Genomic DNA, 27826 nt, shown 5'->3' on the forward strand with positions numbered 1-27826 from the left:
AGCAAGAATTCTTGATAAAGTAGATTCATTAATTATTATCTTTATTTCTTGAGCTACTTGGATTTTTATTGATTTCAGGCAGTTTTGAAGATTGGAAATTTAAAGACAGTTATCTTCTGTTTTTTTTGTAAAAAATATGTGGAGAAATTAAATTCCTTTCTGTAATTTATCTTGTGAGTATAAAGAAATTTATAGCATGGTTAGGTTTTGGCCATTATTAGACCAGGCCATGTCTAACTTAATAATATCAGCTACAGGATTCTTTGTTTTGGAACATTCATAGCCCACTCAAGTAGGGAGTTGCTATTAGCTGAAGTATATTCAGGTGTCAGTGGTTTGTCTAATATTTCTTGGTAAAATTTGCCCAGGTATTGTTTAAGTGTTGCAGGGATATTTTTCTTATTTAATTTAATGTTGAATAAAGCATGACTGATGCCAGTGCTATGTAAAAATCATCCAGTGCACTCTGTAATGTGGTTGGCATGAGTGAGGGTGTCAGACATTAGAAATCAAGCCAAATCAGACTGGAATTTGGTACAGCTCTATTGCTTGACAGCTCTGGTCAAACTGTCCAACCCATGCCAGCATGGAAAACAGACATTGAATAATGATGATGATAATGTATTGCACTGGGGCTCAATCTTAGGTGAGCTGTAAACTTGATGCCAGTATCATTTGGACAACATTGATTGAATATTTTATACATTGTACAAATGCTGTAGGATTCGCAGTGGCATTGGAGAAAATAGTCTTTTTGAAGTAATCTCAGTAATCAAGGCTTTATATGTCATTTATTTAAAATTTTAATTGACTTCTGGAGTTCTTATGTAGTTTTGTTTTGTATAGGGAGACCACTGTGGGTAGCAGTATTCAAAGTGAGACTGAGTAAATGTAGAGATGAGAAGGATAATAGCATCAGTATCTCTAAACTGGAAAATTCTAAGCATCTGAAAGAATATTCTGTCGGCCATATCATTGATGCTTGCATTCCACTTTAAGTGTTGCCAACAGTTACACATAGGTCTCTGATATTAATTAATGCTATGAGAAACTCTCCCAAGGAAAAAGAGTATGGTTGTTTAAGTACATTGTATTTTCCATAGAGGATGAGCTCAAATTTTTTCATTTAGCTGCATGTCCCCTCCCCTCCCCATTGAATCACAGAGTGAGTTCTGTCCAGATGCATATTGACTTTCTGGAGCTTAAAGATTATAAGAAATGTTATTGTTTGATGACATTTTTGGAGTTATTTACGTAAATAATAAAAAGAAGTAGGCCTAATACAGTACCCTGGGGAGCACCACTATGACATTTGCTGGGCTTAAGTAAACTCTGTTGATCATAACATGCTAGGTTCTGTTTACCATAAACTTCAGTGTTGTAGTTTTCTTTCAGCAGAATATTGTAATTGACTTTGTCAAAAGCTTTACTGAGGTCAAGATATATGCATGACAACTGTTTTCTCCTAAAATGTTTGAAATGTTATTAAGGTGGTGCTAAAGTTGTATTAGGATTTCTCTACCATTACAAAAAAAACGTGCTGGTTGGGATTTAGGAGACAGTTACTTTCTGGAAAGGCAATTACTTTTAATCTTACTAACTTATGAAAAGCTTTAATGAGATGATAGTTCAGTGAGAGCAGGTGATAATTCTCTAGGAGTGACATACTTCCTTTTTTTGAAAACTGATATGGCAGACTGAGACACAAACATGTTCAGGTATATGTCCTATGTCTAGTGGTTTCCTGCAAAGAGTAGATTGAGGTGTTGCAAGTTAACACTCGTTCAGAGTACTTGTGGGAAGCCTATAGGGGTGGGGGTCTACTGTTGAGTTGTATTTTATTTATTTTCATTATGGTGTCCTGTGTACTAAAAGTTATGTCAAAGAGGATATGCTGACAATTTATTTCATTAATACTTTTTATGGTGGAGACATAGCTGTGTGGTTAAGAAGCTTGGTTGCAGCCATGTGGTTTCAGTTTCAGTCCCACTCTGGGCACCTTGAGTAAATTTATTGTTTCAGGATAGAACAATCCACAAGTAGAAAGTTGAAGTCATTCGTACATTTCCAGAGTTGCATTGACACAATAAAACATTTAAATTTTATAAATAGAAACAAACTTACATTTGTTTTTATTAGAAACATCAAAATGTGTATTGTACAATACAAACAAGAAGTGATATTTTTTTGAATGCATTATTAATTTACTCATTATTTCTGTTATTCTAACTGCAGTATTGGTATTCGAAAAAATATCACCTCTTTCGTTTGTATCGTATTTAAATTTTAATTATTATTTTGTTTTTGTTTTGGCACCTTTGGGAATAAAAGGGAACTACTTCAGGTGATCTCATGTACCTCTCCTGGAGTCCAAGTATAGTTGGGCCGTTGGCCTTATTGTCTATACATATTTATTCACAGTAGCTATTGGAAAACAGGTCCTGTGTACCTGCAGTAAGGAAATCATGAAAAAGAGCAACTTCTTTCTTTGATCTGCACAGTTCACATGAGTGATAGTAAAATATTTGACTCTAACCTCAGTGTGTAAGTGGTGATTGTTGAGGTGGGTTACAGTTAGGCTGAAGAAAAGGATTGGATATGACTATTCAGCAACTTAACTCTCAATATAACCCTAATCATTAATTTTTGCACATTAATAGATAAACTGATGCCTTGTATATTTAGGATTGCAGATACTAAAGTAGCTGTTTGTTTGCATTGCTACCAGGCTTTTGTATTGTGCCCATTGTTAATTAATGGCAGTATTGGAGGTATAAACTTCTCAGATGAGTTATTTGTTAATATAATCACAATTTTTGAATTAACTTGTTTACATATGGAATAGTTTGTGGTATGAAGATTGCTTCCTCAACCACATAGTTCTGGGTTCAGTCTCACTGCATGGCACCTCGAACAAGTGTCTTCTACTATAGCCTTGGGCTGACCAAAGCCTTGTGAGTGGATTTGGTAGACGGGAAGTAGAAGTCCATTGTATGTATGTATGTATGTATGTGTGTGTTTGTTTCTCTGTTTCTCCCACCACCATCACTTGACAACTGGTGTTGGTGTGTTTACATCCCTGTCACTTAGCAGTTTGGCAAAAGTGACCAACAGAATAAGTACCAGACTTTAAAATAAAGTACTGAAGTTGATTCATTTGATTAAAATTCTTCAAAGCAGTGCCCCAGCATGGCTCTAGTATAAGGACTGAGACAACTAAAAGTTAAAGAGATAAAATAATGCTCTTACTCTCTAGGTCACTGACTTATATTACATTTTTAGGTTATTGAAATACACTTTACATTAAAGACCAGTGTCTTTCTTCAAGATTACAAAATTCCATCCTTTACATATAATAAACATTATTGTGTTGAAGAAGTAGGGAGACGATTCTCAGAGTACTACTGCATATCATAAATGAAATGTCTCGAAATTGAAATAAGAGATTACATGCTGTTTAAGATGTTCAATGATGATGATGCATTTATATTGTTATATAAAGAAATGACCAAAAATTATATGCATACATAAAGAAATATTTTATAGTCAATAATTCTCAAGAGTTAGTAATTACTGATTAGTCTAGCCATAGATTTGTATTTTATATGAAAATAACTGCAGCTATTAGACATCAGTTTTTTCCTCGTATGCAATGTGCAGAAAGGGTAAAAAAAAACCCAAAAAACCCCCACAAATTTCCATGATTTATTTCTGGAAAACTTTATATATATAGAAATAATACATTTCTAAATTTCTCAGAGAGATTTATGCAGTATTGATGCGATAAAGTTGGTGTATGCTGTCAACTTAATGTGACAGTCCCATGAAAGGAATAATACTACTGCTATTTAGCCCTAGGAAACAGCACCGCTTCCTGTAGGCCTCGCCCAACCTGCAGTCTTGGGTTGAATTTCTTCAAGGTCGACGCTAATGGTCGTACAGAGATTGTGTCTGTCGACCGTCTGAAAAAGCGTACCTTGACAAACCCTCGGACGACGTACCTGTTTTTCAAACACCGCACACACCACTGTCAACATCTTTACCAATGCATACACCAACATCAATACCATCACAAACACACACGCCAGAAACCACTCCACCTTCGTCGTTGCGACAAAACTCAAGTGACCCTTATGTCACTAGATCTGGCGGGATGGTGCATTGGCCAAAGAAACTTTCCAAAACAATATACATTTGACATTTTTGTGCTGCCGGCATTTTCATTTCTCTGTACAAACAAACATTGTTTTTCTTCCATTTCTGTGCACAATAACGTGCTAAAAGAAAATGTGTATACATTACGTATTGTTTCAACTTTTGCATACACATTTGCTCACGCCAACACCTTCGTTGAAACTTTCTTTCACACAGACCCTTTATCTCTAGGTCTGGCTGAACTTTTCATGTTGAACAGAACTTTTTTCTTACTCACATTCGTATCGGATGCAAAAGTTTTGCTTCCGTTACTGCATCCGACACAGCATTGCTTTGCAAATTTATTGAGCTTGTCATTCTTTCTTTTAACAAAACAATTTTTGTTTTTTCATTGTATAATTTTAGCCATGTTTTCTGGGTTCGGCGGCCATCTTGTTTCTGCGCTCTCTACAATCTTTCCTTGTTTCGTGCTATGCACTCGGGAGGGGGGGGGAGACATTGTAGTGGCGCGTGTGGCCGCCATCTTGGGAAGTACCATTGCGCATGTGCAAGGGATTTGCCGTCAGCGGAAGTACCCGAGCACGCATGCGCAATGCAACACGTGGAGTATAAAGATATAGCGTTCTCTCTCTTATTCATCCAGACGGCGTCATGTCAACACGTATCTCTCAGCTCTCCACCGACATGTGGTCGAAGCTTCTTTTGGTATTATAGCGGCATGCCTTTCACCCGGGAACCAAACGGCTCTACACCAACCAGGAATTAATTATTGATCTGTTGTTACCGTTGACCCTCGTGTTTGTTGTATTTCTGAATTTAATAAATAATATAAGAGCTGGGGAGAGATGGGCATGCCATCATATCTCATCCAACTCTTATACAAGTTAGGGAAAAAGCAAAGGATATAAAATTGTCTAATATGCTGCTCAAACCAGAAACTTGCTTAAACTTGTCTTTTACCTTCCCAATTAAATTAACAACTGGGTAGAACAAACAATGACTAATATCTTTGTTTAGATTCCGGAATAATCTTTTGCTTTTGACAATATCACGTTCTTGTTACTTTAGTCATAGTTGTGTTGACCGAATAACTGTCATGCCTATACTTACTGCGAGGTAGTGCTTGGGGATTCCATGGGGAATTTTAGCCTACCATTTATCCTTTGTCCTATTTGTTTCAGTCATGAGACTGTGATCATGCTGGGGCACTGCCCTTGAAGAGTTACTAGTTGAATGAACTGACCCCAGTATTCTTTTATTTTTTAAAGCCAGGTACGAGTCCTAAATATCGGCCTTTTCCGTAAAAAGTGTTGGAGAGAAACAGGGAAACGACGTCACAACAGCGAAAGACACAGAGAGCGTGATTTATTTTGAAGGGTTTAGAGTTAGGGTTAGGTTTAGGTTTGCGTTAGGGAATTCCGTCCGTAACCGTAACCCTGACACTAAAACCCTAACACTGTAGTGAAGATCGTGCGGGTGTTAATATATATCTTATATCACAGCTTGGGCAAGTGTCTCGTACTATAACCTTGGGCTAACCAAAGCCTTGTGAGTGGATTTGGTAGGCGCTTGACAACCGATGTTGGTGTCTTTACGTCCCCGTAACTTAGTGGTTCAGCACAAGAGACCCATACAATAAGTACTAGGCTTACAAAGAATAAGTTCTGGGATCGATTTGTTCGATCAAGTGACTGAAACAAGTAAAAGAATTTTTAAAAAAAGGAATTATAAAATCAATGTGGTAGGTTGGGCTATCATTTGATAAAATGAGAAAGGTGTAAGAGCAATAGTGTGAGGGGAAACATATCGGCATAGAGTGTGACTGATATCAGGGAAGGGGAGGACAGAGTTGTGTAAGCGACAAATATGGAGTGGCAGTGGGATAGTAACATTAATACTGTTGTCATTCAGAGATACACGCGCGTGCTTTCAAATTCTTTCTCTCTCGCTCGTGTCTCTTTCTCTGTCTCTCACTCCCTTTCACATTGTCTCTCTCTCTCTCTCTCTCTCATATACACCCGCTCACAAATTTCTAGACAAGTATTCGACAATGTTTAAACCGAAATTATCCGGAAATAACCGAAGTATTCCGTTTTTTCCATTTGTGAAGAAGTTATCGTCTGCTAAATACTTTGAGTCAATTCACTTTTCTTTTCATGAAGACGACGTTTCAAGTCAACATTGAAGGTGAAGTACCTTATTAATTTCGTATTTATTATTTACAAAATTATAATCACTCATTCATCTATCGCAAAGATTGAAAGACAGATTTCTAAAGGGGATTTTGCTATCATTTAGTATCTTATCCCTTTTGGTGTTATTTTCTGTCACGTTCTGTTCACAAAACTATTTAAAGTTTCAACTGAAGATAAAGTCTCTTACTGAATTTATTGAAAAATATTCAACAATTACATTAATTTATTAATTCATTCTTTTAATAAAGATATACTTCAGATTGAGTGAACTTCTGATTCTCTTAAAAGCTTGAGTAAGGCCCACAATGGAATATTTTCTCCTTCATCTTGAAAGGCATGCTGTTATATACACAAACATCTTAGGTTGCATCCAAAAGAAAACCATACAATTGGTTGCTGAATGTTCACTCTTCAACATACTTCAAATTATAGGCCACAGGTGCACTATCTCCTCAATCTGTCTCTTCTATTGCTGCTACAACAGCTCCTGCTTTATTGAACTAGCCAGTTAGTTGCATACAACTCCCACTCAAACCCCTCTCACATATCTGCATCCTCGCCTCTCATCAGCCGTGGTTTGTATAACTCTGCCAGCCTTGTACTAAACACTGGATGTAATTCTTCCTCCCATAACATCAACTCTTTAGAATTCTCTTCCTGCCCGAACTTTTCATCAGAGACATCTGTTGACATATATTTAAATTGAATATCAACTGTAATAATTTCATCTGTTTCAAGACGATTTACAAAGATCATTAAGAAAAAAAAAATCCTGTAGCATTCTTGTTTAGTCTGGTTTCTCTCATGTCTTCAAATTTACATTTGAAATGAAATTGATGCCTACCAGTAGCCTCATGGATTGTTCTGTATTTCCTGGAATCAAAGTGATGAAACATTGCAACATAAGTTAGAACATATCTAGTAGGAATATGGCTGTGTGGTTAAGAATCTCACTTTGTAACAACATGGTTTGGGGTTCAGTCCCACTGCATGGTATTTTAGGCAAGTGTCTTTCACTGTAGCTAGGGGCTGATCAATACCTTACGTATTAATTTGGTAGACAGAAACTGTGTGGTAGCTGTTCTATACATATATACATTTATATGTACATATGTAAACATGAGTGTGTTTCTCTTTGTGTTTGTGGGTGTAGAGTGAGCCACAATGTAAAGCAACTCCACAAACTGGTGAACTGATACATCTAGACATAGGTTTGGAGAATGCTTGAGGGTTATTGTAAACATTGAGTGGGTGATCAATGAAACAATCACTGAGATAATGACCTTGATTGGTGTCAGCCATGTATAGAAATGTGTTGGGTTTGTAAGTGATGTACTAAATAAGGTTGGTACAGGCACAGACAAAAGGTCAGAGAATTTACTTGAGAGCCAGTGATTAACCAAAATGCAGGGATGAAGAGACAATATGCTATATAGAGCAGGAGTATTTGAAGGGGCTGCAATGGAACTTTGTTTATTTGGATAAATCTATCATATGTCACTTTAACCAGTATTGTTAAAATGCAGCAAGGACAGTGGTAGTATGTGGTTTCAGTATTTTTGGCATGCTTTAGTGAAGGATTGGTATTGATAAGACATTAAGTAAAGTCTCAAATGCTAGCAAAAGACAAACCTTAAAACTATAGACAGAGTTACTATTGTTGTTACTTAGTCTAGTATTACAATGTTTGGGAATGAAATATGCATATTGGTACTATCCCAACAACAGAATTTGTGTCAGTTGTAAAAGATAAACAAACAAAACAACGAACCTTTGTAAAGCATATTGTTTACAACTTAAACCATATTTTATGAATGTATTTTAATTTCTTGAATCAAATTATTATTGTTCCATTTCTATTATTGACTAATTTCTGAATTTCTTCTTTCTTTTTCAGGCTAGAAACATGGCTTATAGAGTTGGTGGATCTGCTATTTCCTTCTGTTGACTACTTTTACTGTCTGTTCATTCTTGTTGCTATGGTTACTCACACGCGATTGCAATATTACAAACACAATTATTGCCTTCTCTGCATAACTGGCTCCTTAGGATGTCGATGGCACCGTTATCGGCAATCAGCACGCAACAGCCGAAAGGTAAGAAACTAGGCATTTGAATCTAGAAACACTTAAGTATCCTATTTCTTGTTTCTAATTATCTGTCCTAAAACTCTTGGTTTTTTTTCTTTTTGTTTTAGTACCATTAAATTTTAAACCTTAAAAAAAAAAAAAAACAGTGGAAAGTTAGATTTTGATATTTTTCTATGAAATTTATTTTTAAGAGATTTTAAATTGTGGTAAAATCTACAAGATTTTGTAATAAAATCATAAAAACTTATATTTTCTTTAATTGTAAAGGTGAGGCCAAGCAGAGTGATTTTATGGTTGAATTCTTTTTCCTTTTTTATCAGTTAAAACTCAAATATCCAGTGTGAACTCACTACTGTTTTATTCCAGTTTTCTCAGCTTTATTCCTCAGAAAATTAAGAAAATAAAAAGAAAAAAATGCATTCTGATGCACTCTGTTAATTAACTGTATGCACATCTTTGGAGAAGAATGGGTGCTGCTAGATTGACTTGTTACATGAAATTAAATCTTTCAGTGGTGACCCAACTCCATTCTTCAGTGGGTGATTGATTAAATTTGTTAATTCTGCTTCGTTTAGTCACTTGTTTTAAACAATATCGTCAAAGTAATTTATCAAAGCATTTGGAAAGAAAATTTTTTCAAGCCAAAACTTTATTTTGAATTTTAAATTTAAAATTGATTTTAGAAATTATTCATTGTCATAATAATGAGACATATTTCAGTTCCGATCACTGATGTAAAATATATTTTGCAAAACAGAAAAAAATTACTTATTTGTTATTTGCAGCGGAAGCAGTATTACTTTAAATTTATATATCATACTTAAAGTGTATTTATTGCTGAAAGCTTTCTAAACTGTGATATTCATCTTGAGAAAATATCTCTTAGACATATAGTGTTATGGTGCACTGAAATATAACAGCAACAGGCGAAAATTGCCCAGTTGTGGCATCACCTGCTGTTATATTTGTTTTTTCTTTTTAAGAGACTATGACATGTTTATAAGAGATGCTTTCTTGAGACAAATAATGCAGTTTAGAAGACTTTCATCAGTAAATATGCTTTAAGTATGATATAAAGATTGTTAAAAGCAAACTTTAGGTTAAAATATTTTTGTGACATATTTCAACTTCTAAAGGCAAATTCACTGCAGTTGCCATAGAGATAAAAATTCTCTCTAATGGTAAAAACACTGCCCAGTGTTGCCCTCTATCAGATTCCCAAACACAGCATTTCTAGCTCTTTAGTTGTTATCAATGTAAAATACTGAAGTTGGGTAGCTCTGGGCAAATTTAAAGTCATAGCTGTAGCTGAAACATAATCAACAACATTGACTGAGCACTATTGGACAAGTTGAGAGAAATTTAGCAGTATCAGCACCAAGCAGTGTTTAGGCATAAGAAAACTTTAGGTTAGTTAAAGTATGTCTGTAAAAATAACTTGATTTGTAGGCTTATATAATAATTTTTAAAATTCTATAAAATAGATGTCTAAGCTGGGGTTACAAATGTTTATAAGAACTAACATCACATCATATTGAAACTTGAAGTAAAATTTGTTCCTTCTTGCTTATTTATAATCTTGTGAAGTTGGAAGAAAAGTTGTACATGAAAATAAGTGGGTTATTTATTAGAAAACTACTGTTTTTCAACACTACTATAATTTGTACCATATTTTAATTAGAGAATATAATTCCAAATTAACTAAGTGTTACAAGAGCAAGATGAAGAAATAAAAGTGTAAGAAAGCAATCTAATTTTACATCTGTCACAAATTAGATTCTTTTTCTACTACAATGGCTTGCGAAATATATATAGAGTTGACTTTAATGCTAGTTATTCAAGGGTGATGTGATTTTTTTAAAAATTTGTCCAGTGAGAATAACATTTTAGCATTACAACTTCATGGCTTTTGATAAAAAAAAAGTCTTAGGGATTTGTTTTATAAAATAAATGACAGTATACTTTGACAGCACAATCTCAATATACACACTTGGGCACACCACGTCTGTAACTGAAACCTTGTTTTTAACCTGAAGCTGGATATGTGGTTTATTTATTGAAAGAAAAGAAAAGAACAAACAAATACATGAAGTATTTTTTTTTATTTCTTTGGTTTCCACTTTTGAAATAGGTTCTTCATGTGTTTGACAGCCTTGGAAATTAATATTCATGTTGTACCTCTAAATGTCTAAATGTGAAAAGATCACTTGGCTCTGTTACTCTGTTCATTATAGTTAATGAAATGTTGAAGGCTGGGCAAATAACATGCAGTATTATATACCATTTGCTAGTTTTTTTTATGTAATAGCAAAGATATTTGATCTGTTCACTTCCCCTCCCCACAACCATTAAGCTTCCTAAGTTTGATTTATTTGTTTTGGCTTCATTATAAGGATTCCTTTATCACAGTGCACTTGACATTATACATTGTCACCTATATATACTTTGTGTACAGTTTCAGCCCCTATACATACAACATTACACCCTGTCACTTATGTGTACAGTTTCACTCACTGTACACTCAATATTACAAACTCCATCAAATATCTGTACAGTTTCAGTGCCTGTATCCTCAACATTACACGCATACTTATGTGTACAGTTTCACTTCCTGTACCATATACTCTGTCACATGCATACTGTTTCAATCCCTGTACACTCCACATTACACACACTGTCACTTATGTATACAGTTTTTCAGTTGCTGTACATTTCACATTACATTCTCTGTCACTTATGTGTACAGTTTTTCAGTGACTGTAGATTCCACATTACATACTCTGTCACTTATATGTACAGTTTTTCAGTCACTGTACATTCCACATTACATTCTCTGTCATTTATGTGTACAGTTTTTCAGTCACTGTATACACCACATTTACAGTTTCTCTCTCTGTCTCACCTATAATCATTCCTACTTCTGTTTACAATTTCTGTACTTGTTCAATTCTGGTTACAGTTACCCTACCTTTATGTAGTGTTTCTTTCAATGTTCACCTTTGTTGTTAATTTCTTCCATGTTTACCTTTGATGTCAATTCCTTTGAATGTTCACTTTTGTTTGCAGTTTTTTACTGTTAAACCCTGCTTCCAATTTCTGTCTATACTTTTGTTTGAAAGCTGTAGATAGCTAAATCAATCAGTCTACTAACCAAGAGATTAGTGGTTTCAATGGTGTCACTATTACTATACTATTTCTATGATCAAGACACTTTATTCTGAATGACCCAGTTTGCATATCTATCACACAATAATAATTCTTTTCACCACAAATTGCACTGCAAAATTGATCAGTATCTTGCTAACTTTTTACTTGTGTTCAAGTCTTTTGAATATAGCTTAGCAATGACTGGCTTTTGCCAGACTTGTTCTAAATACACTATACAGAGACAAAGTCTTCACTTGTGTCATTACAGCCCACAGTGGATACTCAAAAGTTACCCATGTTTACAGTGTCTTTTCCTGTTCATCTCTGTCCATAGATTTTATCTCTGTTTACTTTGCATGTTTACTCATGCTTTTCATATTCAAATGATATAGATTTCATTTCAAAACAGTTAAGCAACTTTCAAATAATGTGTATAGTTTGTGATCCAAACGGAAATAATGAATCAGATGATGACAATATTTTTAGTAGATAGACAAATAGTAAACATGTAAAATATACATTTTCCAATATGTCATGAAAGTTCTTTTAACAAATGAAATAAATATCAGAGATGCTTTTCCCCATGAAGAAACAACAGAAGCTACTTAATGAAGTTGCAAGCTCTTTTCTGGTGGTGACTACAGCTATTACAAGTTAGAAAACCTCTCATATAAAAAAAAATAAACATCAGAAATGTTTTGTGCCCCAAGCAGAAACTGTGGGAGCTATTTAAAGCTCTTCTCCTGATGCTGACCAAAGCTGTCACAATGTTGGAAACTCTTCTTTACCTTCAACAGGTATCTCAGGGTCATGAATGTTATGTTCCTTAGCCTGTATTCTTTGCTTGAGTGAAGCAAGGACAAATTAGCCTTTGTTTGTTGAAGGGTTCCAACTGCAATGATTTGTCAATTGTAACCACCTTGCGTTGGTCTTAGTTGCATGGCTTTTTCAGTTATTTGGGTTTCAAACCAATCTTCTGGAAGAAACAGGACATTTATCTTGCTAGGAAACCATGGCAGTCAACCTCAATGAGGATTGAGGCTGCAGGCCTTTGATAAGATCATTTCATATTGAAGTTCATAATTGTTTTCCAAATACTGATAAATATAGGTCTTGTTCTTGTTCAGGATTCTTATTTTTTAATTTTTTTTTTTTTTGCCTCAACAGACTTAAAAGACTCAATATTTAGAAGCAGGCTATAAGGGTTTCACATACTTTTGTCTGTGTAGTGGTCATTTTGTACATTCTGCCACATAGGGGTTGGCTGTGTGATATGTGACATAATAGTCAGGGCATGTTGCATGTATTTTAATTTCTATTGTGCTTTAGTATGATTGAAAACTGGTAATGACAACAGCAGAAACAAACAAGTTGGATTTAGTTGGTGCATGGTAGTTTCAATTCCTTTGAAATGACTTGTGGTGATTGACAACCCTAAATTTTGTAATTAATTTGATGTGTGTGTGTGTTTTTGTTTGATTGAATTGAGACTGATAGGATAGAATTTTTAACATATAGTATTGATTTTATGTGTTGATGATTGATCTATATTTGTGGATTTCAGACTGATCATTGTGGGGGTTATTGATAAGTAAGAAGTACAGTTATTTTGTGATTCTCATCGGAAAATATAGGGCTTTTCATCCAACATGGATGTATTTAATTTAGTCCACAAATTTAAAAACAAAAATGTTTTCCCATATAAAAATGTGGTTAAGAAGTTGGCTTTGCAACTATGTAGTTTCAGGTTCAGTCCCATGTGTGATACTTTGGGCAGATATTTTATATTGCATCAGACTAACCAATGCTTTGTAAGTGAATTTGGTTGGTGGAAAACTGTGGAAGCCCATCATGTGTGTGTGTGTGTGTGAGATTCTCACCACTCTTTGAAAATGGGTTTTGGATTGTTTGGCTAAAGAGATTGATAGGATAAGTACCAGACTTAAAAATAAGTACTGCTGTCAGTTGGTTTGACTGAACCTTTCAGACTGGTCCTACAGCATGTTCACACTCCAATAAGTGAAACAAGTAAAAGATTAAGAATATTGTTTATAACCTGAGTAGAAACATTTATCAGATGTTGATTGAAAGGAGAAAACCAAATATAATGCATTATATTACTCAGTTTCATCTTTCTTGGTTCTGTGTTCAAATTAGAACAAGTTTACCTTTGCCATTCCACTCTTTTGATTTGATAAAGTAAATACTTATTCAGACACAGTGTTAATTTATTTGATTATATTCCTCTCTTACAGAAGTTGACCATGTCTCTTAAGGCTCAGTGGTTAGAGTATTGAGCTCACAATCATGAGGTAGTGAGTTCGATTCTCAGACCAGGCTGCATGATGTGTCCTTGAGCAACGCACTTTATTTCACATTGCTCCAGTTCACTCAGTTGTAGAAAAGATATGCAACATTGCTGGTCCTAAGCTGTATTGGGCTTTTCCTTTCCCTTGGATAACATCGGTGGCATGGAGAGAGGGAGCTGTTGTGCATGGGTGACTGCTGGACTTGTGCCTCAGAGAGTAACTTTCTAGGTGCCATCTCATGGTCATTCATGACTGAAGGGGGTCTTTAGTGTTTTATCCATAAAAAAAATCAGTGTATTAACACTTCAGCAATTATATTTCTGACAAGAATAAAATGCCTTTGTTTTAGGCCTCAAAATAAAGAATTACGTATGGGTGGGTGAATGGGGGAAAAAAATAACTTTCAACTTAATAAACAACGAATGCTTACTAATTAAAATCTAATTATCTTTCATGTAATAACATTTCATTCAAGATACCAATTTATTTCTAGTAGAGGTTGTTTTGGGTGGGTTGGAGTTGAATAGGTTAAACTATCACTAAAAGCATAATGTCATTTTAAATTATAGACAATGGTAGCAGGATTCTTACTGAAAAGTTCTTGTCTGATAAATCACAGTTTATATTTCTGAAAGAGTGGGGTTAACCTCCCTATTCTGAATTGATAACATAATATAACATTCTTCCACTGAAGAAGATGATCTCTATGTTATCACACGTTTCTTTCTTTTTTTTTTTTTTGTCTCTTATAAAGTCTTTTGAAGGGAATGGTGTTAATGCTAAAAAATTGTGAGATACTCACAAAAAATCAAGTTCTGCTATGCAAATCCAGTTTCTTAGTTCACCTGTTTCTCCATCATGAACCTTCAGTTTTCAGCTATTGTCAATAGTTTGAAGATGTTTTGCCATCAGCCAATGATACAATACTTAAAGTCCAAGCATTCAATAGTTACCAAAGAGCCTTTTAATATAATGACCCTTTTTTTTTGATGTTTTTGTAAGGAGGGTGACCCATATTAATACCCTTTTCAAATTTTCCTAGAATATAGTGAGATAATTACTGGGAGAAGTCAGTGCTTAATATGAACGACTTTTCGTCAAGTATTGGAAAGAAAACATAGGAAGGAAGTTCCGGGAAATTACACATGCTCACGACTGTTCTCTTAAGACTATCCTTTTCCTAAATGGCATGTCAGCTTTGGAGACATTCTTGATTCCTGAGATTATCTTCTCTTCTCAAGTGGAGCTGGGCTTAATTGTCATACTCTAGAGGGAGAGATAATTTTAATAAATCATGAATTTATATTGTATGGTATTTGATACACCTGTATTTGCCTCTGTTGTTCATATACATGCCTCTGGCCACTCTGAATAATTTCTATTACTTTAGCATCTCACTTATCTCCACTGCCCACACAAAGGTCAAGTGAGTTTTATTTGATTTATTTATATATGTTTTTTCCTTTAATTTTACATATTTATTCAATGTAAATAGATTGAACTAAAGAAGAAGGAAAAAACAAACAAAAAATAAAAGAAGTAAAATTAATATGTTTCTCTTGAATTGCAAAAATCGACTTTTCTAATAAAATATTGATTTAATCTTTACTTCTGTTGGACAAAAGTTAAAATAAAATTTAAAATAAAAATCATTAAAATAACCCTGCAAAATCATTAAAATCATTTGGTTTTGAAACATTTAACAAGATTGATGAACATTCCAATTAGTTGATCTCTGAGTAATTTTTAAAAAATGAAAGAGATTTGACTAGCAATTGGAAATTATTGAAGTTTGTATTGCTCAATTGAATGTTATTTAATGTATTTAATTGCAGTCTGTTTCTTTGGATAGGGAAGAGACACTTGTAAATGCAAAAATTAGATAATTAATGAAAATAACTGAAAATTGGTAATCTGGAAAGGGGTTTTTGAAAAATCCTTCGTTTTATGTAGTTTCAGGTGTGGCTGTGTGGTAAGAAGCTTCTTCCCAACCTCATAGTTCTGGGTTCAATCCCTCTGTGTAACACATTGGGCAAGTGTCTTCTGCTATAGTCCAGGGCCAACCAAAGCCTTGTGAGTGGATTTAGTAGACAGAAACTGAAAGAAGTCCATTGTATATATGTATGCATGTATATATCTACGTGTGCATGTTTTTGTATTTGCCCTGTCACCACCACTTGAGAACAAGTGTTGGTTTGTTTATGTCCCTCTGACTTAGCAGTCCTATTATGAGTGACTGATAGAGTAAAGACCAGGCTTAAAAACACAGGGCAGTGCTACAGTATGGCCGCAGTCTAGTGACTGAAGCAAGTATAAGAATAAAAGAATATATGTGTGTGTATATATACACATATATATATATATATGTCATATATATATATATATATATATATATATATATATATATATATATATATATATATAATGTGTGTATATATACATATATATATATATATATATAGACACACACACACACACACACACACACACACACACACACACACCCACACAAAAGAAAGAGATTAGCACACAACACATTTAGTTGGATTTGCTTGTATTTAATAACAGCTTGACTCAGTCCTACGTGCCTTTATTTCATGAGCATTTGGAACACATATCCAGAGGCAGTAAACACTACTTTTGATCATTTGAGGAGATGAATGTGTCCTACAAACCTATGAAACTTCAAGTCATGTGGAACTGAGTAAAATTGTTAGTAAATATATATATATATATATATATATATATATATATATATATATATATTTGTGTGTGTGTGTGTGATTATATATTAACTGTAGATGACAATATCAGACACTCTTTAATAGCAAATAAATGTTTTAGGTTAGCGAGAACAAAAAATTATAATTTGCAAATTTTGATTTCTTTTTCATTGTATTAATGTTTGTGAAATAAAAAGAATTTAAAGATTTAAACCGTGGTGGTTAATACCATAATTTATTATATATTCTTGAATATATAATAAACAAATACTTTAATTTATGTAGGTTCACCTTGGTTTTGGTTTGAATTTATTATTACCTAACTGGATTTCTCAGAGGTAAAAATGATTAAGTGGGTAAGATATTAAACTATCAGTTCTGGTTTTGAAGAATTTGTATATGTTGTATTCCACTGTGTTTCTGAGTAGATTTCATGGTTCTATGTTGTATTTCATTTCACGTAAGAATAGGAAATAGGTATGTGATGTTATGAGGATGTTACTACCTATAGACCATTATCCAGTCAAGAAGGAAAATTCCTCTTTCATTTGTTTTATACTAAAGTTTGGAATTAAGCATTGGTTATATGGACCTCTTTGATTTGTATAAAAGTTAATCATTGTTAAATGATTTCTTAAGCATTCTTATAACTTCATCCTAATTTTTTGCTTTTACATTTTAAAGTGTACTTGTAAACATTCAAATTTTTTTGCTAACTTCGATTAGATTATGAAATGGTCTGTTTGTGAACAAATAATTATTACATCAATTAACATAAATATAGTTCATTTTGTTGTCAATATATAAAAAAATCAATCTTTTACTCAAGTCAGACTTAGTGCAAGATTCCTACTTAACATATTATTACTTATTGCCTGTACTATCATATGGTTATTTATCATAGTAGAAAAACCATTCTATTTAAAAAGTCTTTGTAATAGAGTTACAGCATCCTGTAAGAACTATAGCACAGTGAATGAAAACATTAAAATCTTGTAGAAATAAAGGTTCTGTGTTTTTAATTTAGATTAGGGTTTTATAGACATGTAGAGATGATATGCATATGTCTAGAGACAATTTTATATGTATATATGTGAGACAATTTGGATATGTATATATGTAGAGATGCAAAAAATGGAAGGTTTGAGATACTATGTAGGTAGAAATAATAAAGTTGAGGTTGATAGTCCAGAAAATCCATGCTTATATAAAAATAAAAAGCATATATTCCAAAATGAGTAGAAGAGCCATCAAAAACAGTGTATAGGCTATAGAGCAGTGGTTCTCAACTGGAGTCCATATGGCCCTTGGGGTGGGGGTCATACAAGATTTTGTTGTTAAAATTTATATGCAATAAATTGGTTATACTTCTACAATACACAAAATATTTAAACATTTTTTAATACAATTCTAAATAATATCTAATCATAAAAATATAAGTGAAGTTTTTAGACATCGAATGACTATGAGTGTCCCACCTGCTGAGTAAAATAGGAATCAAAGGGGTCTATAGGTAAAGAATGGTTGAGAATCACAGCTATAGAAGCTGCTGAGAAAGCATCTAGTTGGCTCTAGCTGGAAAGTGATTGGTAGGGTTAACAGCATGCTGCTTTGACACAGGCTTAGGCTTAATCAACTTAGGTTGGGTCATTTGGATGAAGGTGTATGTTGTAAGACCTAGATACCGACTGACCCCTTGATGTAAAAATGACAGTGTCTCCAAGTATTGGACTATAGATGTATGTTGAACTAAAACTAAAAATAAAAGGCTTCATTTACTTTCACTCTCTTCAAAGAACATTTTCTGATGGTTTGAAACATTAAGTTTTCTAAATCACGTATTAATATGACCATCAAATAATTTAGGTTTTCTAATAGTAAACAAATTTAATTCATTTTTCAGCTTCTGAATCTTGAGTGGTTGGTACATGCAATATGCTGTCAGAATGAGCATCTTCAGACTTCAACTCATTCATGAATTTGTAAATCAGCTGATAAAGTCATCTCTTGATATGAAAAGAGTGCCATTAACAAATCATTTGAATATTTCCAATACAATCTTTGTGAGAAAATATTTGCTGATGATGGTGATGATGATAAAGTATATATGTATCTTTTGCAGTAAATGCACTGCTTCACCATCGATACATGGTAGTGAAAAAATAAATTGAGGTTTAGAAAGTTTTGTTTTGAACTGAGTCAATTGGGAAATTTTGTTACATGAAATTGTCAGCTTATGATCCTTGAAAACTTCTAAAACCTTTTAAAGACAGGAATACTTAATGTTTTAGTTAGAAATACTGGCAATGTATTACCGTATGCAAAATACTACAACTTCAGAACTGCATCTGCTATGTTTTTAATAAATGGTATTCCATACACCAATATTAAATGCATTAAATTCTTTGATTCTTAAGAAAGAAAAAGAAAAAAAAAAAGGGAAAAAAATCTTTATCATCACAACCCTCTAAACCAGCATGCTTATTGTCTTATATTTGATGTTGCTTCTGATATTTTTGAAGTTGTTCAATTTTAGATAGTTTCCACTGGTGGATTAAGCAATGTTTATGAAATCTTAAAAGTCTTTGAAAGCTGATGATAGTCATCTTTAAGCTTCTGAAACTTAGCATCATTTTCAAATTTTAAATTGGTATTCATTTTATAAAACTATGTAAGCTATCTTTTGACCTGTGCACTAATTGGGCCTGAAATGGGCCAATAGCATGCAGGTATATAACTGAGTACTTAGGGAAAAAAATGATTAAAAACATTAACTGTGATTTTATCTTTATTTACAAATCTTATCTTTTCTGGACAATGAAAGAACTGAGAAAAATTGGAAGATTGAAATTTTAAAAATTTACTCAAGAAATTCTTGTGTTGGATTAAATAATCCACTTTGTTCCTAAAACTATGACAATATTTTTTTGAAAGGGGAGCCATGAAAGTTATGCAGTGAAAAAATTCTATTGATTACTTCTATAGTTTAGAAATTAGGATGCCAAAGGCTATGTTCAGTTTTATACTTGAGCACTGGTGCTTAAAATTTAGTTTACTGGATAGTTAGTGAATGAAGTTTGATTTTAAATTAATCAGCATAGAATTTCTTGGTCATATGAGCAAAATTCTTGAGAGTCTTTTCTTAAAATCTGACCTATTTCTTTTGGGAATGGAATATATATTTATTTATGAGCAAAATTTTAGCAAGCTGTTTAATTATTGCTAATGTGATACCATATGGCACAGTTGATATGGTGATGCATTAACCCAAATCAATCCACATCCTAAGTCAAACAAGTACAAGCAAACTGAAAAGTTGCTGCAAATACAGAGAAATGTCTTGAGCTTAATATAGTGTGTATAAGTATTGCTGCAATTGGATAGCTATTGCAATTTTGGGGCAGTAAAATTCATTGAATCTGTTCCAACTGAAATGCCATCACAATTAGGGTAATTTTTACCTTCCAGAAGTGATAGTTGTTTTAATATCTCCAGAACTTGTTGAACTCTGTCAGTTTTAACAAATTTGTAACATATTCATTAAACTGGCTGACAAAGGCAAAGTAGAAATGGTTTGGTAGATGGATCTCGACATAAAAGAAACCTTCCATCATGTAAGTGAATTGCAGTTTTACCAGAAACTGCTCAGCAACAGCATACTTTTCAATCTAAAACATTTCTCCATCATTATACAAAACTCATTTCTTTCTCTTTACTTTCTCCAACAGTAATCAACTTCATCACAAACTCACCATACTTCCATTATCTACTTTCTCCTCCCAAACCCAACGCTCTTAGCTGCCCTATTTTCTCTACTTGATGCTCTGCCAAACTAATCTGTAACTATCTCAACCAAATTATGCTCCTTCTGGCTGCTGCTTTCATAAGGACACCAACCATACCACCCACCTCTGGACCTTCTAAATTTCTCTTTGCCATAGAGCTCAAATCCTTGTTTACCATCATCCACAATGACAATGACCTACCAGTCCTGAAATTCTTTTTTTGACCTTAACACCACACATTTGAACCCAAAACCTGTACACTCCTCATCCAAACTGAATTATACTCATTCTTCATTGCTCTTCCTATTCTGATGTGTTCTACTAACACTTGAGTGGCATAGCTATTGGCATCAAGATGACCCAAATCACATCAACTTGTTTGTTGGCCCTATTAGACCTAACTTTTTGCCCTATTTTCTAGGTTTGCCCCTTAACTATTGGGCCATTACATTGGTGACTGTGTCAGTGCAACCTCTCTCACCAGAAAGTAACTCACCTTTTACTTCCATCATCTCTAATACTTTCATGAACTTTCTAGATATATCTGCCTCTATCAGTATCATCTATCTCTCCACATTCCTCCTCACATCACACTCACATCAAATCTACCATATTGTTCTCACAAATCTTCTCATTTCTCTATCTCTGCAACAAAGATATGACTTATTTTCAAGTAATGCATCAATCTTTTCTCTCACTTAGGTACCCTTAACCTGTTGTGAATACTGACCTCTCTTGAGTTCAGTCTATGAACTGTACTGTTGCACTCATGCCAAACAGTCACTCTTCCAGAGTCTGGATTCCCCTCTCCATCTTCTGAAGTGACTCAGTCACTTCAGAGCACTCTGCTTCACTGTTCCACCTTCTGCTTTCCAATTGATCCCATCTTTTCCATGCCTCCAGTCCTGTCCTTCAACAGGGATAAGATTCTATGTAACCTTCTAGTCAGGAGTTCACTTGCCCCTAGACACATCCCTTGTGGGCACATCTATATGGTCTAACCATAATGCTTACATCTCCCTTTAATTCTGTTAGGTTCAAGCCTTCAGTCAATGTGATCAATCACTCTCACTGCATTTCCTCTAACCTAATATGCTGCGTAGTCTTCAAGCTTTGTGGAGATGAACTCTTAATACCAATACACTTGAAACTGCCCCTTATTCTAAGATACAAATTCTTTGTTTTAAAGTGATCTAAATTAAAACCTATCAATGAAACTCTGTTAATTTATGTCCAAATGCCATCTGTATAATAACAAAATTATATTTTTAAATTCTGTATTTTTTAAAAATTAACTATAACTATAACAGAAATTTGATAACAAAAGTAAAACAGGTTCTGTGAGCATTTGGTGGATGTCCATAAAAACATCCAAGAAGTCCTCAAAATCTTGTAGTCTAGCTCTAACTTGCGCAGTCACTCTGCTGATCACCTCACAGATAGTACTGTTCTCCAACACTTTGGGTAGAATGGAACTTGCAAATACACAGTGTCTGCAAGTCTCATTATACCCACCAAAACACCTTCTTCAGCATAGGTACTTTGGCACCTTAGGGTCTAAATTTACATCTCAGCTTCCTTTAATTCTGTCTTCCACTTTCAAACTGCTTCATTCTCAAAATACAAAAAAAAAAGAAAAAATGCTCTTGTTGTGTGATGTGTATTTATTTGTGCTGTGTTGCTTATGTGTGTCTATATATATATATATATATATATATATATATATATATGTATGTATGTATGTGTGTGTGTGTGTGTGTGTGTCCATGTACTGTATGGTTAGCTATTTTGAATGCAGTCGTATGCATGTACTTCACATAGTGTGCAGCATGTAGTTGGATTGTGCCTATAATCCATTTTAGTATATTGGCCCTCTAGTCCCCCTGCCATCCACGTCCTGTCACAGACTACTATATATTTCTTTCCATCCCTACTGACCTCCACTCTAGACACTATTAATTTTCTTTACAGTTCTACTCACTCCTTACTGTCATAAATTATTTTACAGTTCTTGGCCATGCCTTATTAAACTTAGTTCTTTGCAAGTTCCCACTTCCATTCCTTTTCTCCCCAATTAGTATTGTCCACCTCTCTCTTTGTTATGAGTTCTTCATACTATCTACCACCTCACTTGATCTGGTCCTCACCACCTACCTCTTTTTTATTTATTTCATCCCCCATGATTCACCTTGCTCATAACTCATAGCACCTATCACCAGCTTTTCACCCTCTCTTACTACGTTGCTGCTCTTTCAGAACATCATACTCTGTTCGAACTTAAGCTCTTTGGATCTAGTTAAACTGATTCACAAAATCATTCCCCTTTAATTTTGCTCAGATTGCTTTCAATTTTGGTGTATCGATACAACTCTGAATTTTAATTACAATCAACCAATTACTTTAACTTGTAATTAAAGTTGGGAAATTTGGGTAATATTAGCCAATCAACAGACAGAGAGGCACTAACAGCTTGTAGCCATGACAGCCATACATTGTGTTATGTTTTACATCATCTGTGTTGTGTTGATTCTTCACACCATAAGATTTACTTCACCCACGTGTTTTGTTTTAATAAAAATTTATATTTATCAATTAGAATTTTATTATAGATATTTTCCTTCAATTGTCTTAATATTTTATATATTTTTCATGTATAGCAAAAGTTGTTTGCACCGTTTATACAGTTTCTTGGCATTATGAAGGTGAAAGGAATATGTGAACTTAGTACACAACCGCACACCTACACTTCAAGCACAGTACTGACAAAGCATCAGTGGCTCAGCGACTCAGTATTGCCAAGCTTCAGGGACTCATTGACTCAGGTGGCTGGATTTATTATTTCGCTAGGTTAATTCAGTTCACAAGCATTTAAATTAGAAGTATTTCTTAAACCATTAACTTCACAATTCAACAGCTTAACTGAAAATTAGCCCACATAACAGGAACTGAGAGGTATATCGTGGAACAGAGAAACTGTGGGTGTTACAGATAATTTGACATTATTTTTGAATTCTGCATGCAAAACCATAAGATACAGGTATTCTTTTTCTTGGGACAAATTCTTTGTTGACCAGTGTTATTTTTACCGTAGTTTACAAATCCAAGCATAAAAACGTTACTCAACTTGGGAGTTTTGGAGACAGACGTCCCCTTTTCACACACACACACACACGAATGCATAAATGTGCATATAAACTTATATATGAATACATACATCCACATGCACTTATATACTAATGTTGTACACAAATACATGACAGGTATACATAATACTGAAATATACACAAAGTAAACACATGCAGACAAATATATTAATATAACAAATTTTTAAAAATAATAAAAACATACAAAACACTATAGAAATCAATGAAGAGACAAAAGCAACAGTAAGATGATATGTGTTGATTTTATTAGGTATTTCTGTTTATTTAGAAACCTACAATGAACAGACGCTAAACTATAAATTTCACAGGGTACAACCTTAAAGTTGACATCTAAATGCAGAAAATTTTTGTCTTGCTATTGGCTAAAAATATAGATTTTTCGATTTTTAAATCTCTGTAACTTTTTCCTCCATTTTTTTCTTCACAACATCATACCTTCATAGGAATAAGAGTGGAAAACTACATTAATATAGCCGATTTTGAGATTTTTTACTTCCTTTAAAAAATGCAGTTCTTATGAATCAGTTTAACTAGATCCAACTCTTTTACTCCTCACAGAAAATCTACTTGTTGAGCTCTTGTATGAAATCGCCTAGGAATTAATCTTTTCCTATGCAGACAAATACCAATTTCCCTGGATTATGTATTGTATCATATAAAAACGATTTTGAACTTTGTTTGCCATATTTTTCATAGTATTTAGTTCACCTTGGTTTTGACATTTTTCTTGTTGGAATTTTAAAAATGTCAATATTTTTAGTGTAATTATTTTTAATTCATAGTATGTGTATATGTGATTAAAATATACTTTAAACCCATCAGTGGAACAGTCTAATATATATTACAAACTGGAAAATTATCCAAATCTTTGTAGGGTGCTAATTTTTTTTTATCATAGTAATAATCATTATTATTGTTTGGTGAGCACTATGTGTCTGTAGGGGAATTAGCTTATCATTCCTTTTATTCCCAATTCCTGGAAGTACTTCATTCACTAATGCTTATTCATTAGGGAGAGAATTTCAAATTATATTAAAATCATCATTATAATTCTATATATTATCAATGGCTATCGAAAAAAAGATACTTAAATTCATACTGAAAGCTCTTATCTTATTAAAATGAAAATATAAAGCTAATCTGTCAGTGTTGCCACCTAACATTGGTGCCAGTTAACTACAGCTGAAATCATTGGTAAATTATTATAGCTAGTCTTCAAAATTCTGACAAATAGTTATAAGGATTAACTCTTCTCCCTCCTCTTGGTTTTGTGTTTGCTGATATACTTATTTACTACAGAATGTAATCCATCCATTGTTCCTTTAAATGAAGGGGTAATTACAAGAATAATGATATTCACTAGGGACTCAAGTTTCCTGTTAAGTGTTAAAATATAAATAAACTTTGAAAAGTCTAGTTTCCTAGTTGTGATCTGTGCATTAATATAGTGGCATGACTTTTACAGTGTTGAGGTTGTTAGTTTTCCTGCTATCTTAAAGTCTCCTCTTACGAATCACTTCTAAGTCTTTGGATGTGTTTTTTTTCTTTGATATTGTTTGTATATTTTTGTCTCCTTTCTGTTTAGTTCTTTTGAAGCAGATGCTAACTTGAGAAACTGTACATGTGAACACTTTTCTCTTTTAATAGCCTAATCTTAAAGCAGTCTTTATAAGACGGTATCAATTCAGCCTGAGGATGATATCAGAGAGAAGTTGATGTGTGTATCTAACAGCATTGCATCTAGCAGTCTTTGGATAAAATAATCGACAAGGTTTTCTTTCCTTTGTTTTTATCAGTGTTAAGTGTAATACACTAGTCCTGTCTGAATTACTTCTAATAAACAGCCGAAAAACTAATTTATGATGTCTGCAGAAGAGAAGCCATCAGAAGTGTTGGCAGAGGTGAAGATATCTCCTCCGCCAGCATCCTCCATGGCAAAGCATCGTCAGCTGACGACGGTAAGATGCCAATGACTATTTTGGATATTTGTAAACTTCTGTCTTTACTGAGATGTCATATTTTTCCCTTCTTACTTATGAATGTTACTTTTTGGTAATATTTCAGTTTTTCTTTTTTATCTTTTTAGAAGCTTTCTTTACTATTTTGCTATTTTTGTATTGCTTTTCTTTTACTTTTCGTTCAGTTGTAACTTTTGTTTTCTTTTATTTCTGTTGGGGTATGTTTGACTTGCATATTCTATATTTTTTTTTTATAAATATAAGCATCATTCAAATTTTAGTTGTTATTTTATCGTTATGTAACACAATTTTTGAACTTTGTATAAGATCTTTATTCAGTATTTCAATTAGGAGGCAATTAATTTTAAACACCATATTTTTTATAATAGTTTCATTTGCTAATGAAATTATGGAGTGAAGTTTTAAGCATAATCAAAATTCTATTGAAATCCTAATTTTTCTATGTGGCATAATTTGTAAAACATGCATTCGTAACAACCGTTGTTTTAATACTCATTAATATTATACATACATAGAAAAATATATACTTACATATATATATATATATATATATATATATATATATATATATATATATATATATATATATATATACACATATATATATACACATATATATATATATATATATATATATATATATATGTGTATATATATATGTGTATATATATATGTGTATATATATATGTGTATATATATATGTACATATATATATATGTACATATATATATATGTACATATATATATATATATATATATATACACACATATATGCACAGATGTGTGCGTATATGTACATGCATGCATGTGTGCACACACACAGACACACACACTCACACATGTATGTATATAAAACAATTACAGTATGGAAGGTACATATTTGTTACTTAAAAACTCACAGAAACTCTTTACTACACTTTAACATTTATTATTTGTCAACATCAAGTTAAAAATATTTAAGTTTACAATGTTTACATTGTTCTGTAATGGTTAATATGTATTTTCATGCAGTAATTGTTTTAGTATCAACACATCGTCTCAGGTCAAATCATTTGCCAGGCAAGTACATCTTCAACATGTGTGTGTGTGTGCATGTTTCTTTTACTTGTTTCAGTCATTCGACTGTGGCCATGTTGGAGCACTATCTTAAAGAGTTCTAGTTGAAGAAATTGACCCCAGGACTTATTCTTTTTAAGTCTAGTACTTATTCTATTGGTCTCTTTTGCCAAACTGCTAGGTTACAGTGACATAAACACATGAATATTGGGTGTCAAGCAATAGTGTGGGGGCAAAGACACATAAATACATAGTTACATATATATATATATGATGGGTTTCGTTCAGTTTCCATCTACCAAATCCACTCAGGAGGCCTTGGTTGGCCTGAGGCTATAGTAGAAGACAGTTGCCCAAGGTGCCACACAGTGGGATTGAACCTGGAACCTTGTGGTTAGGAAGTAAGCTTTTTATTTAATTAATTTTAAGAAGCACAATCATTTTGTGGTTGAGGTTTTGTATTACTGACCATGGTCAGCTCAAGACTTCCAGTTGCCTTTGAGTTGTGCATTTCCTCTATTGAGCCAGTAATAGGTGCAACTCCTAATTTATGGTTTCATAGATGATTATAGAAAGAGTGTTCAGCTGCAAAGGTTGAAGTTTTCATTAAATTAATTTGCAGAAGCCACATATGCTAATGTAAAATAATGGCTGTAAGACAGTAAAAATTATATTGCCAGTCAGGCGGTACTGGCAACAGCCACGCTCATCTCGCTTGAGAAACCTCATGTGTCACCCGCACAAGAGCCAGTCCAGGGGCACCAGCAACGATCTCGCTCGAAAATCCTACAACAACCCCACACAAGAGCCAGTTCAGGGGCACCGGCAACGATCTCGCTCGAAGAAATTTCATGTGTCACCAGCACAAGAGCCAGTCCAAGGGCACTGGCAACGATCTCCCTCAAAAAACCTCATGTGTCACCCGCACAAGAGCCAGTCCAGGGGTACTGGCAACGATCTCGCTCGAAAAACCTCATGTGTCACCCGCACAAGAGCCAGTCCAGGGGTACTGGCAACGATCTCGCTCGAAAAACCTCATGTGTCACCCGCACAAGAGCCAGTCCAGGGGCACTGGCAACGATCCCGTCCCTCTCAAAACATTTCATGTGTCACCCGCACAAGAGACAGTCCAGGGGCACTGGCAATGATCCCGCTCAAAAAACCTCATGTGTCACCAGCACAAGAGCCAGTCCAAGGGCACTGGCAACGATCTCGCTCAAAAA

The 27826-nt window shown here is 33.8% G+C and overlaps 1 protein-coding gene across 5 annotated transcripts in view; it reads left to right on the forward strand.

Annotated features, from left to right (window-relative positions):
- The window catches only part of LOC106875497 (glycerophosphodiester phosphodiesterase 2), a 158697-nt gene that overhangs the window by 67320 nt on the left and 63551 nt on the right, over positions 1–27826 (forward strand). For 2 of the 5 annotated variants that reach the window (XM_089352920.1, XM_089352918.1), the window contains exon 2: positions 8248–8446. In XM_089352920.1, coding sequence (XP_089209046.1) covers positions 8330–8446 — 117 coding nt within the window. In that variant the 5' untranslated portion in view covers positions 8248–8329. Of the gene's footprint in view, positions 1–6190; positions 6343–8247; positions 8447–25215; positions 25527–27826 lie in introns of those variants that run through there. The other 3 variants (XM_089352921.1, XM_089352922.1, XM_089352923.1) reach the window with 3 other exon arrangements.

This window comes from Octopus bimaculoides, chromosome 5, assembly GCF_046866305.1.
Source record: "Octopus bimaculoides isolate indiv1 chromosome 5, ASM4686630v1, whole genome shotgun sequence".
NCBI lineage: Eukaryota > Metazoa > Mollusca > Cephalopoda > Octopoda > Octopodidae > Octopus > Octopus bimaculoides.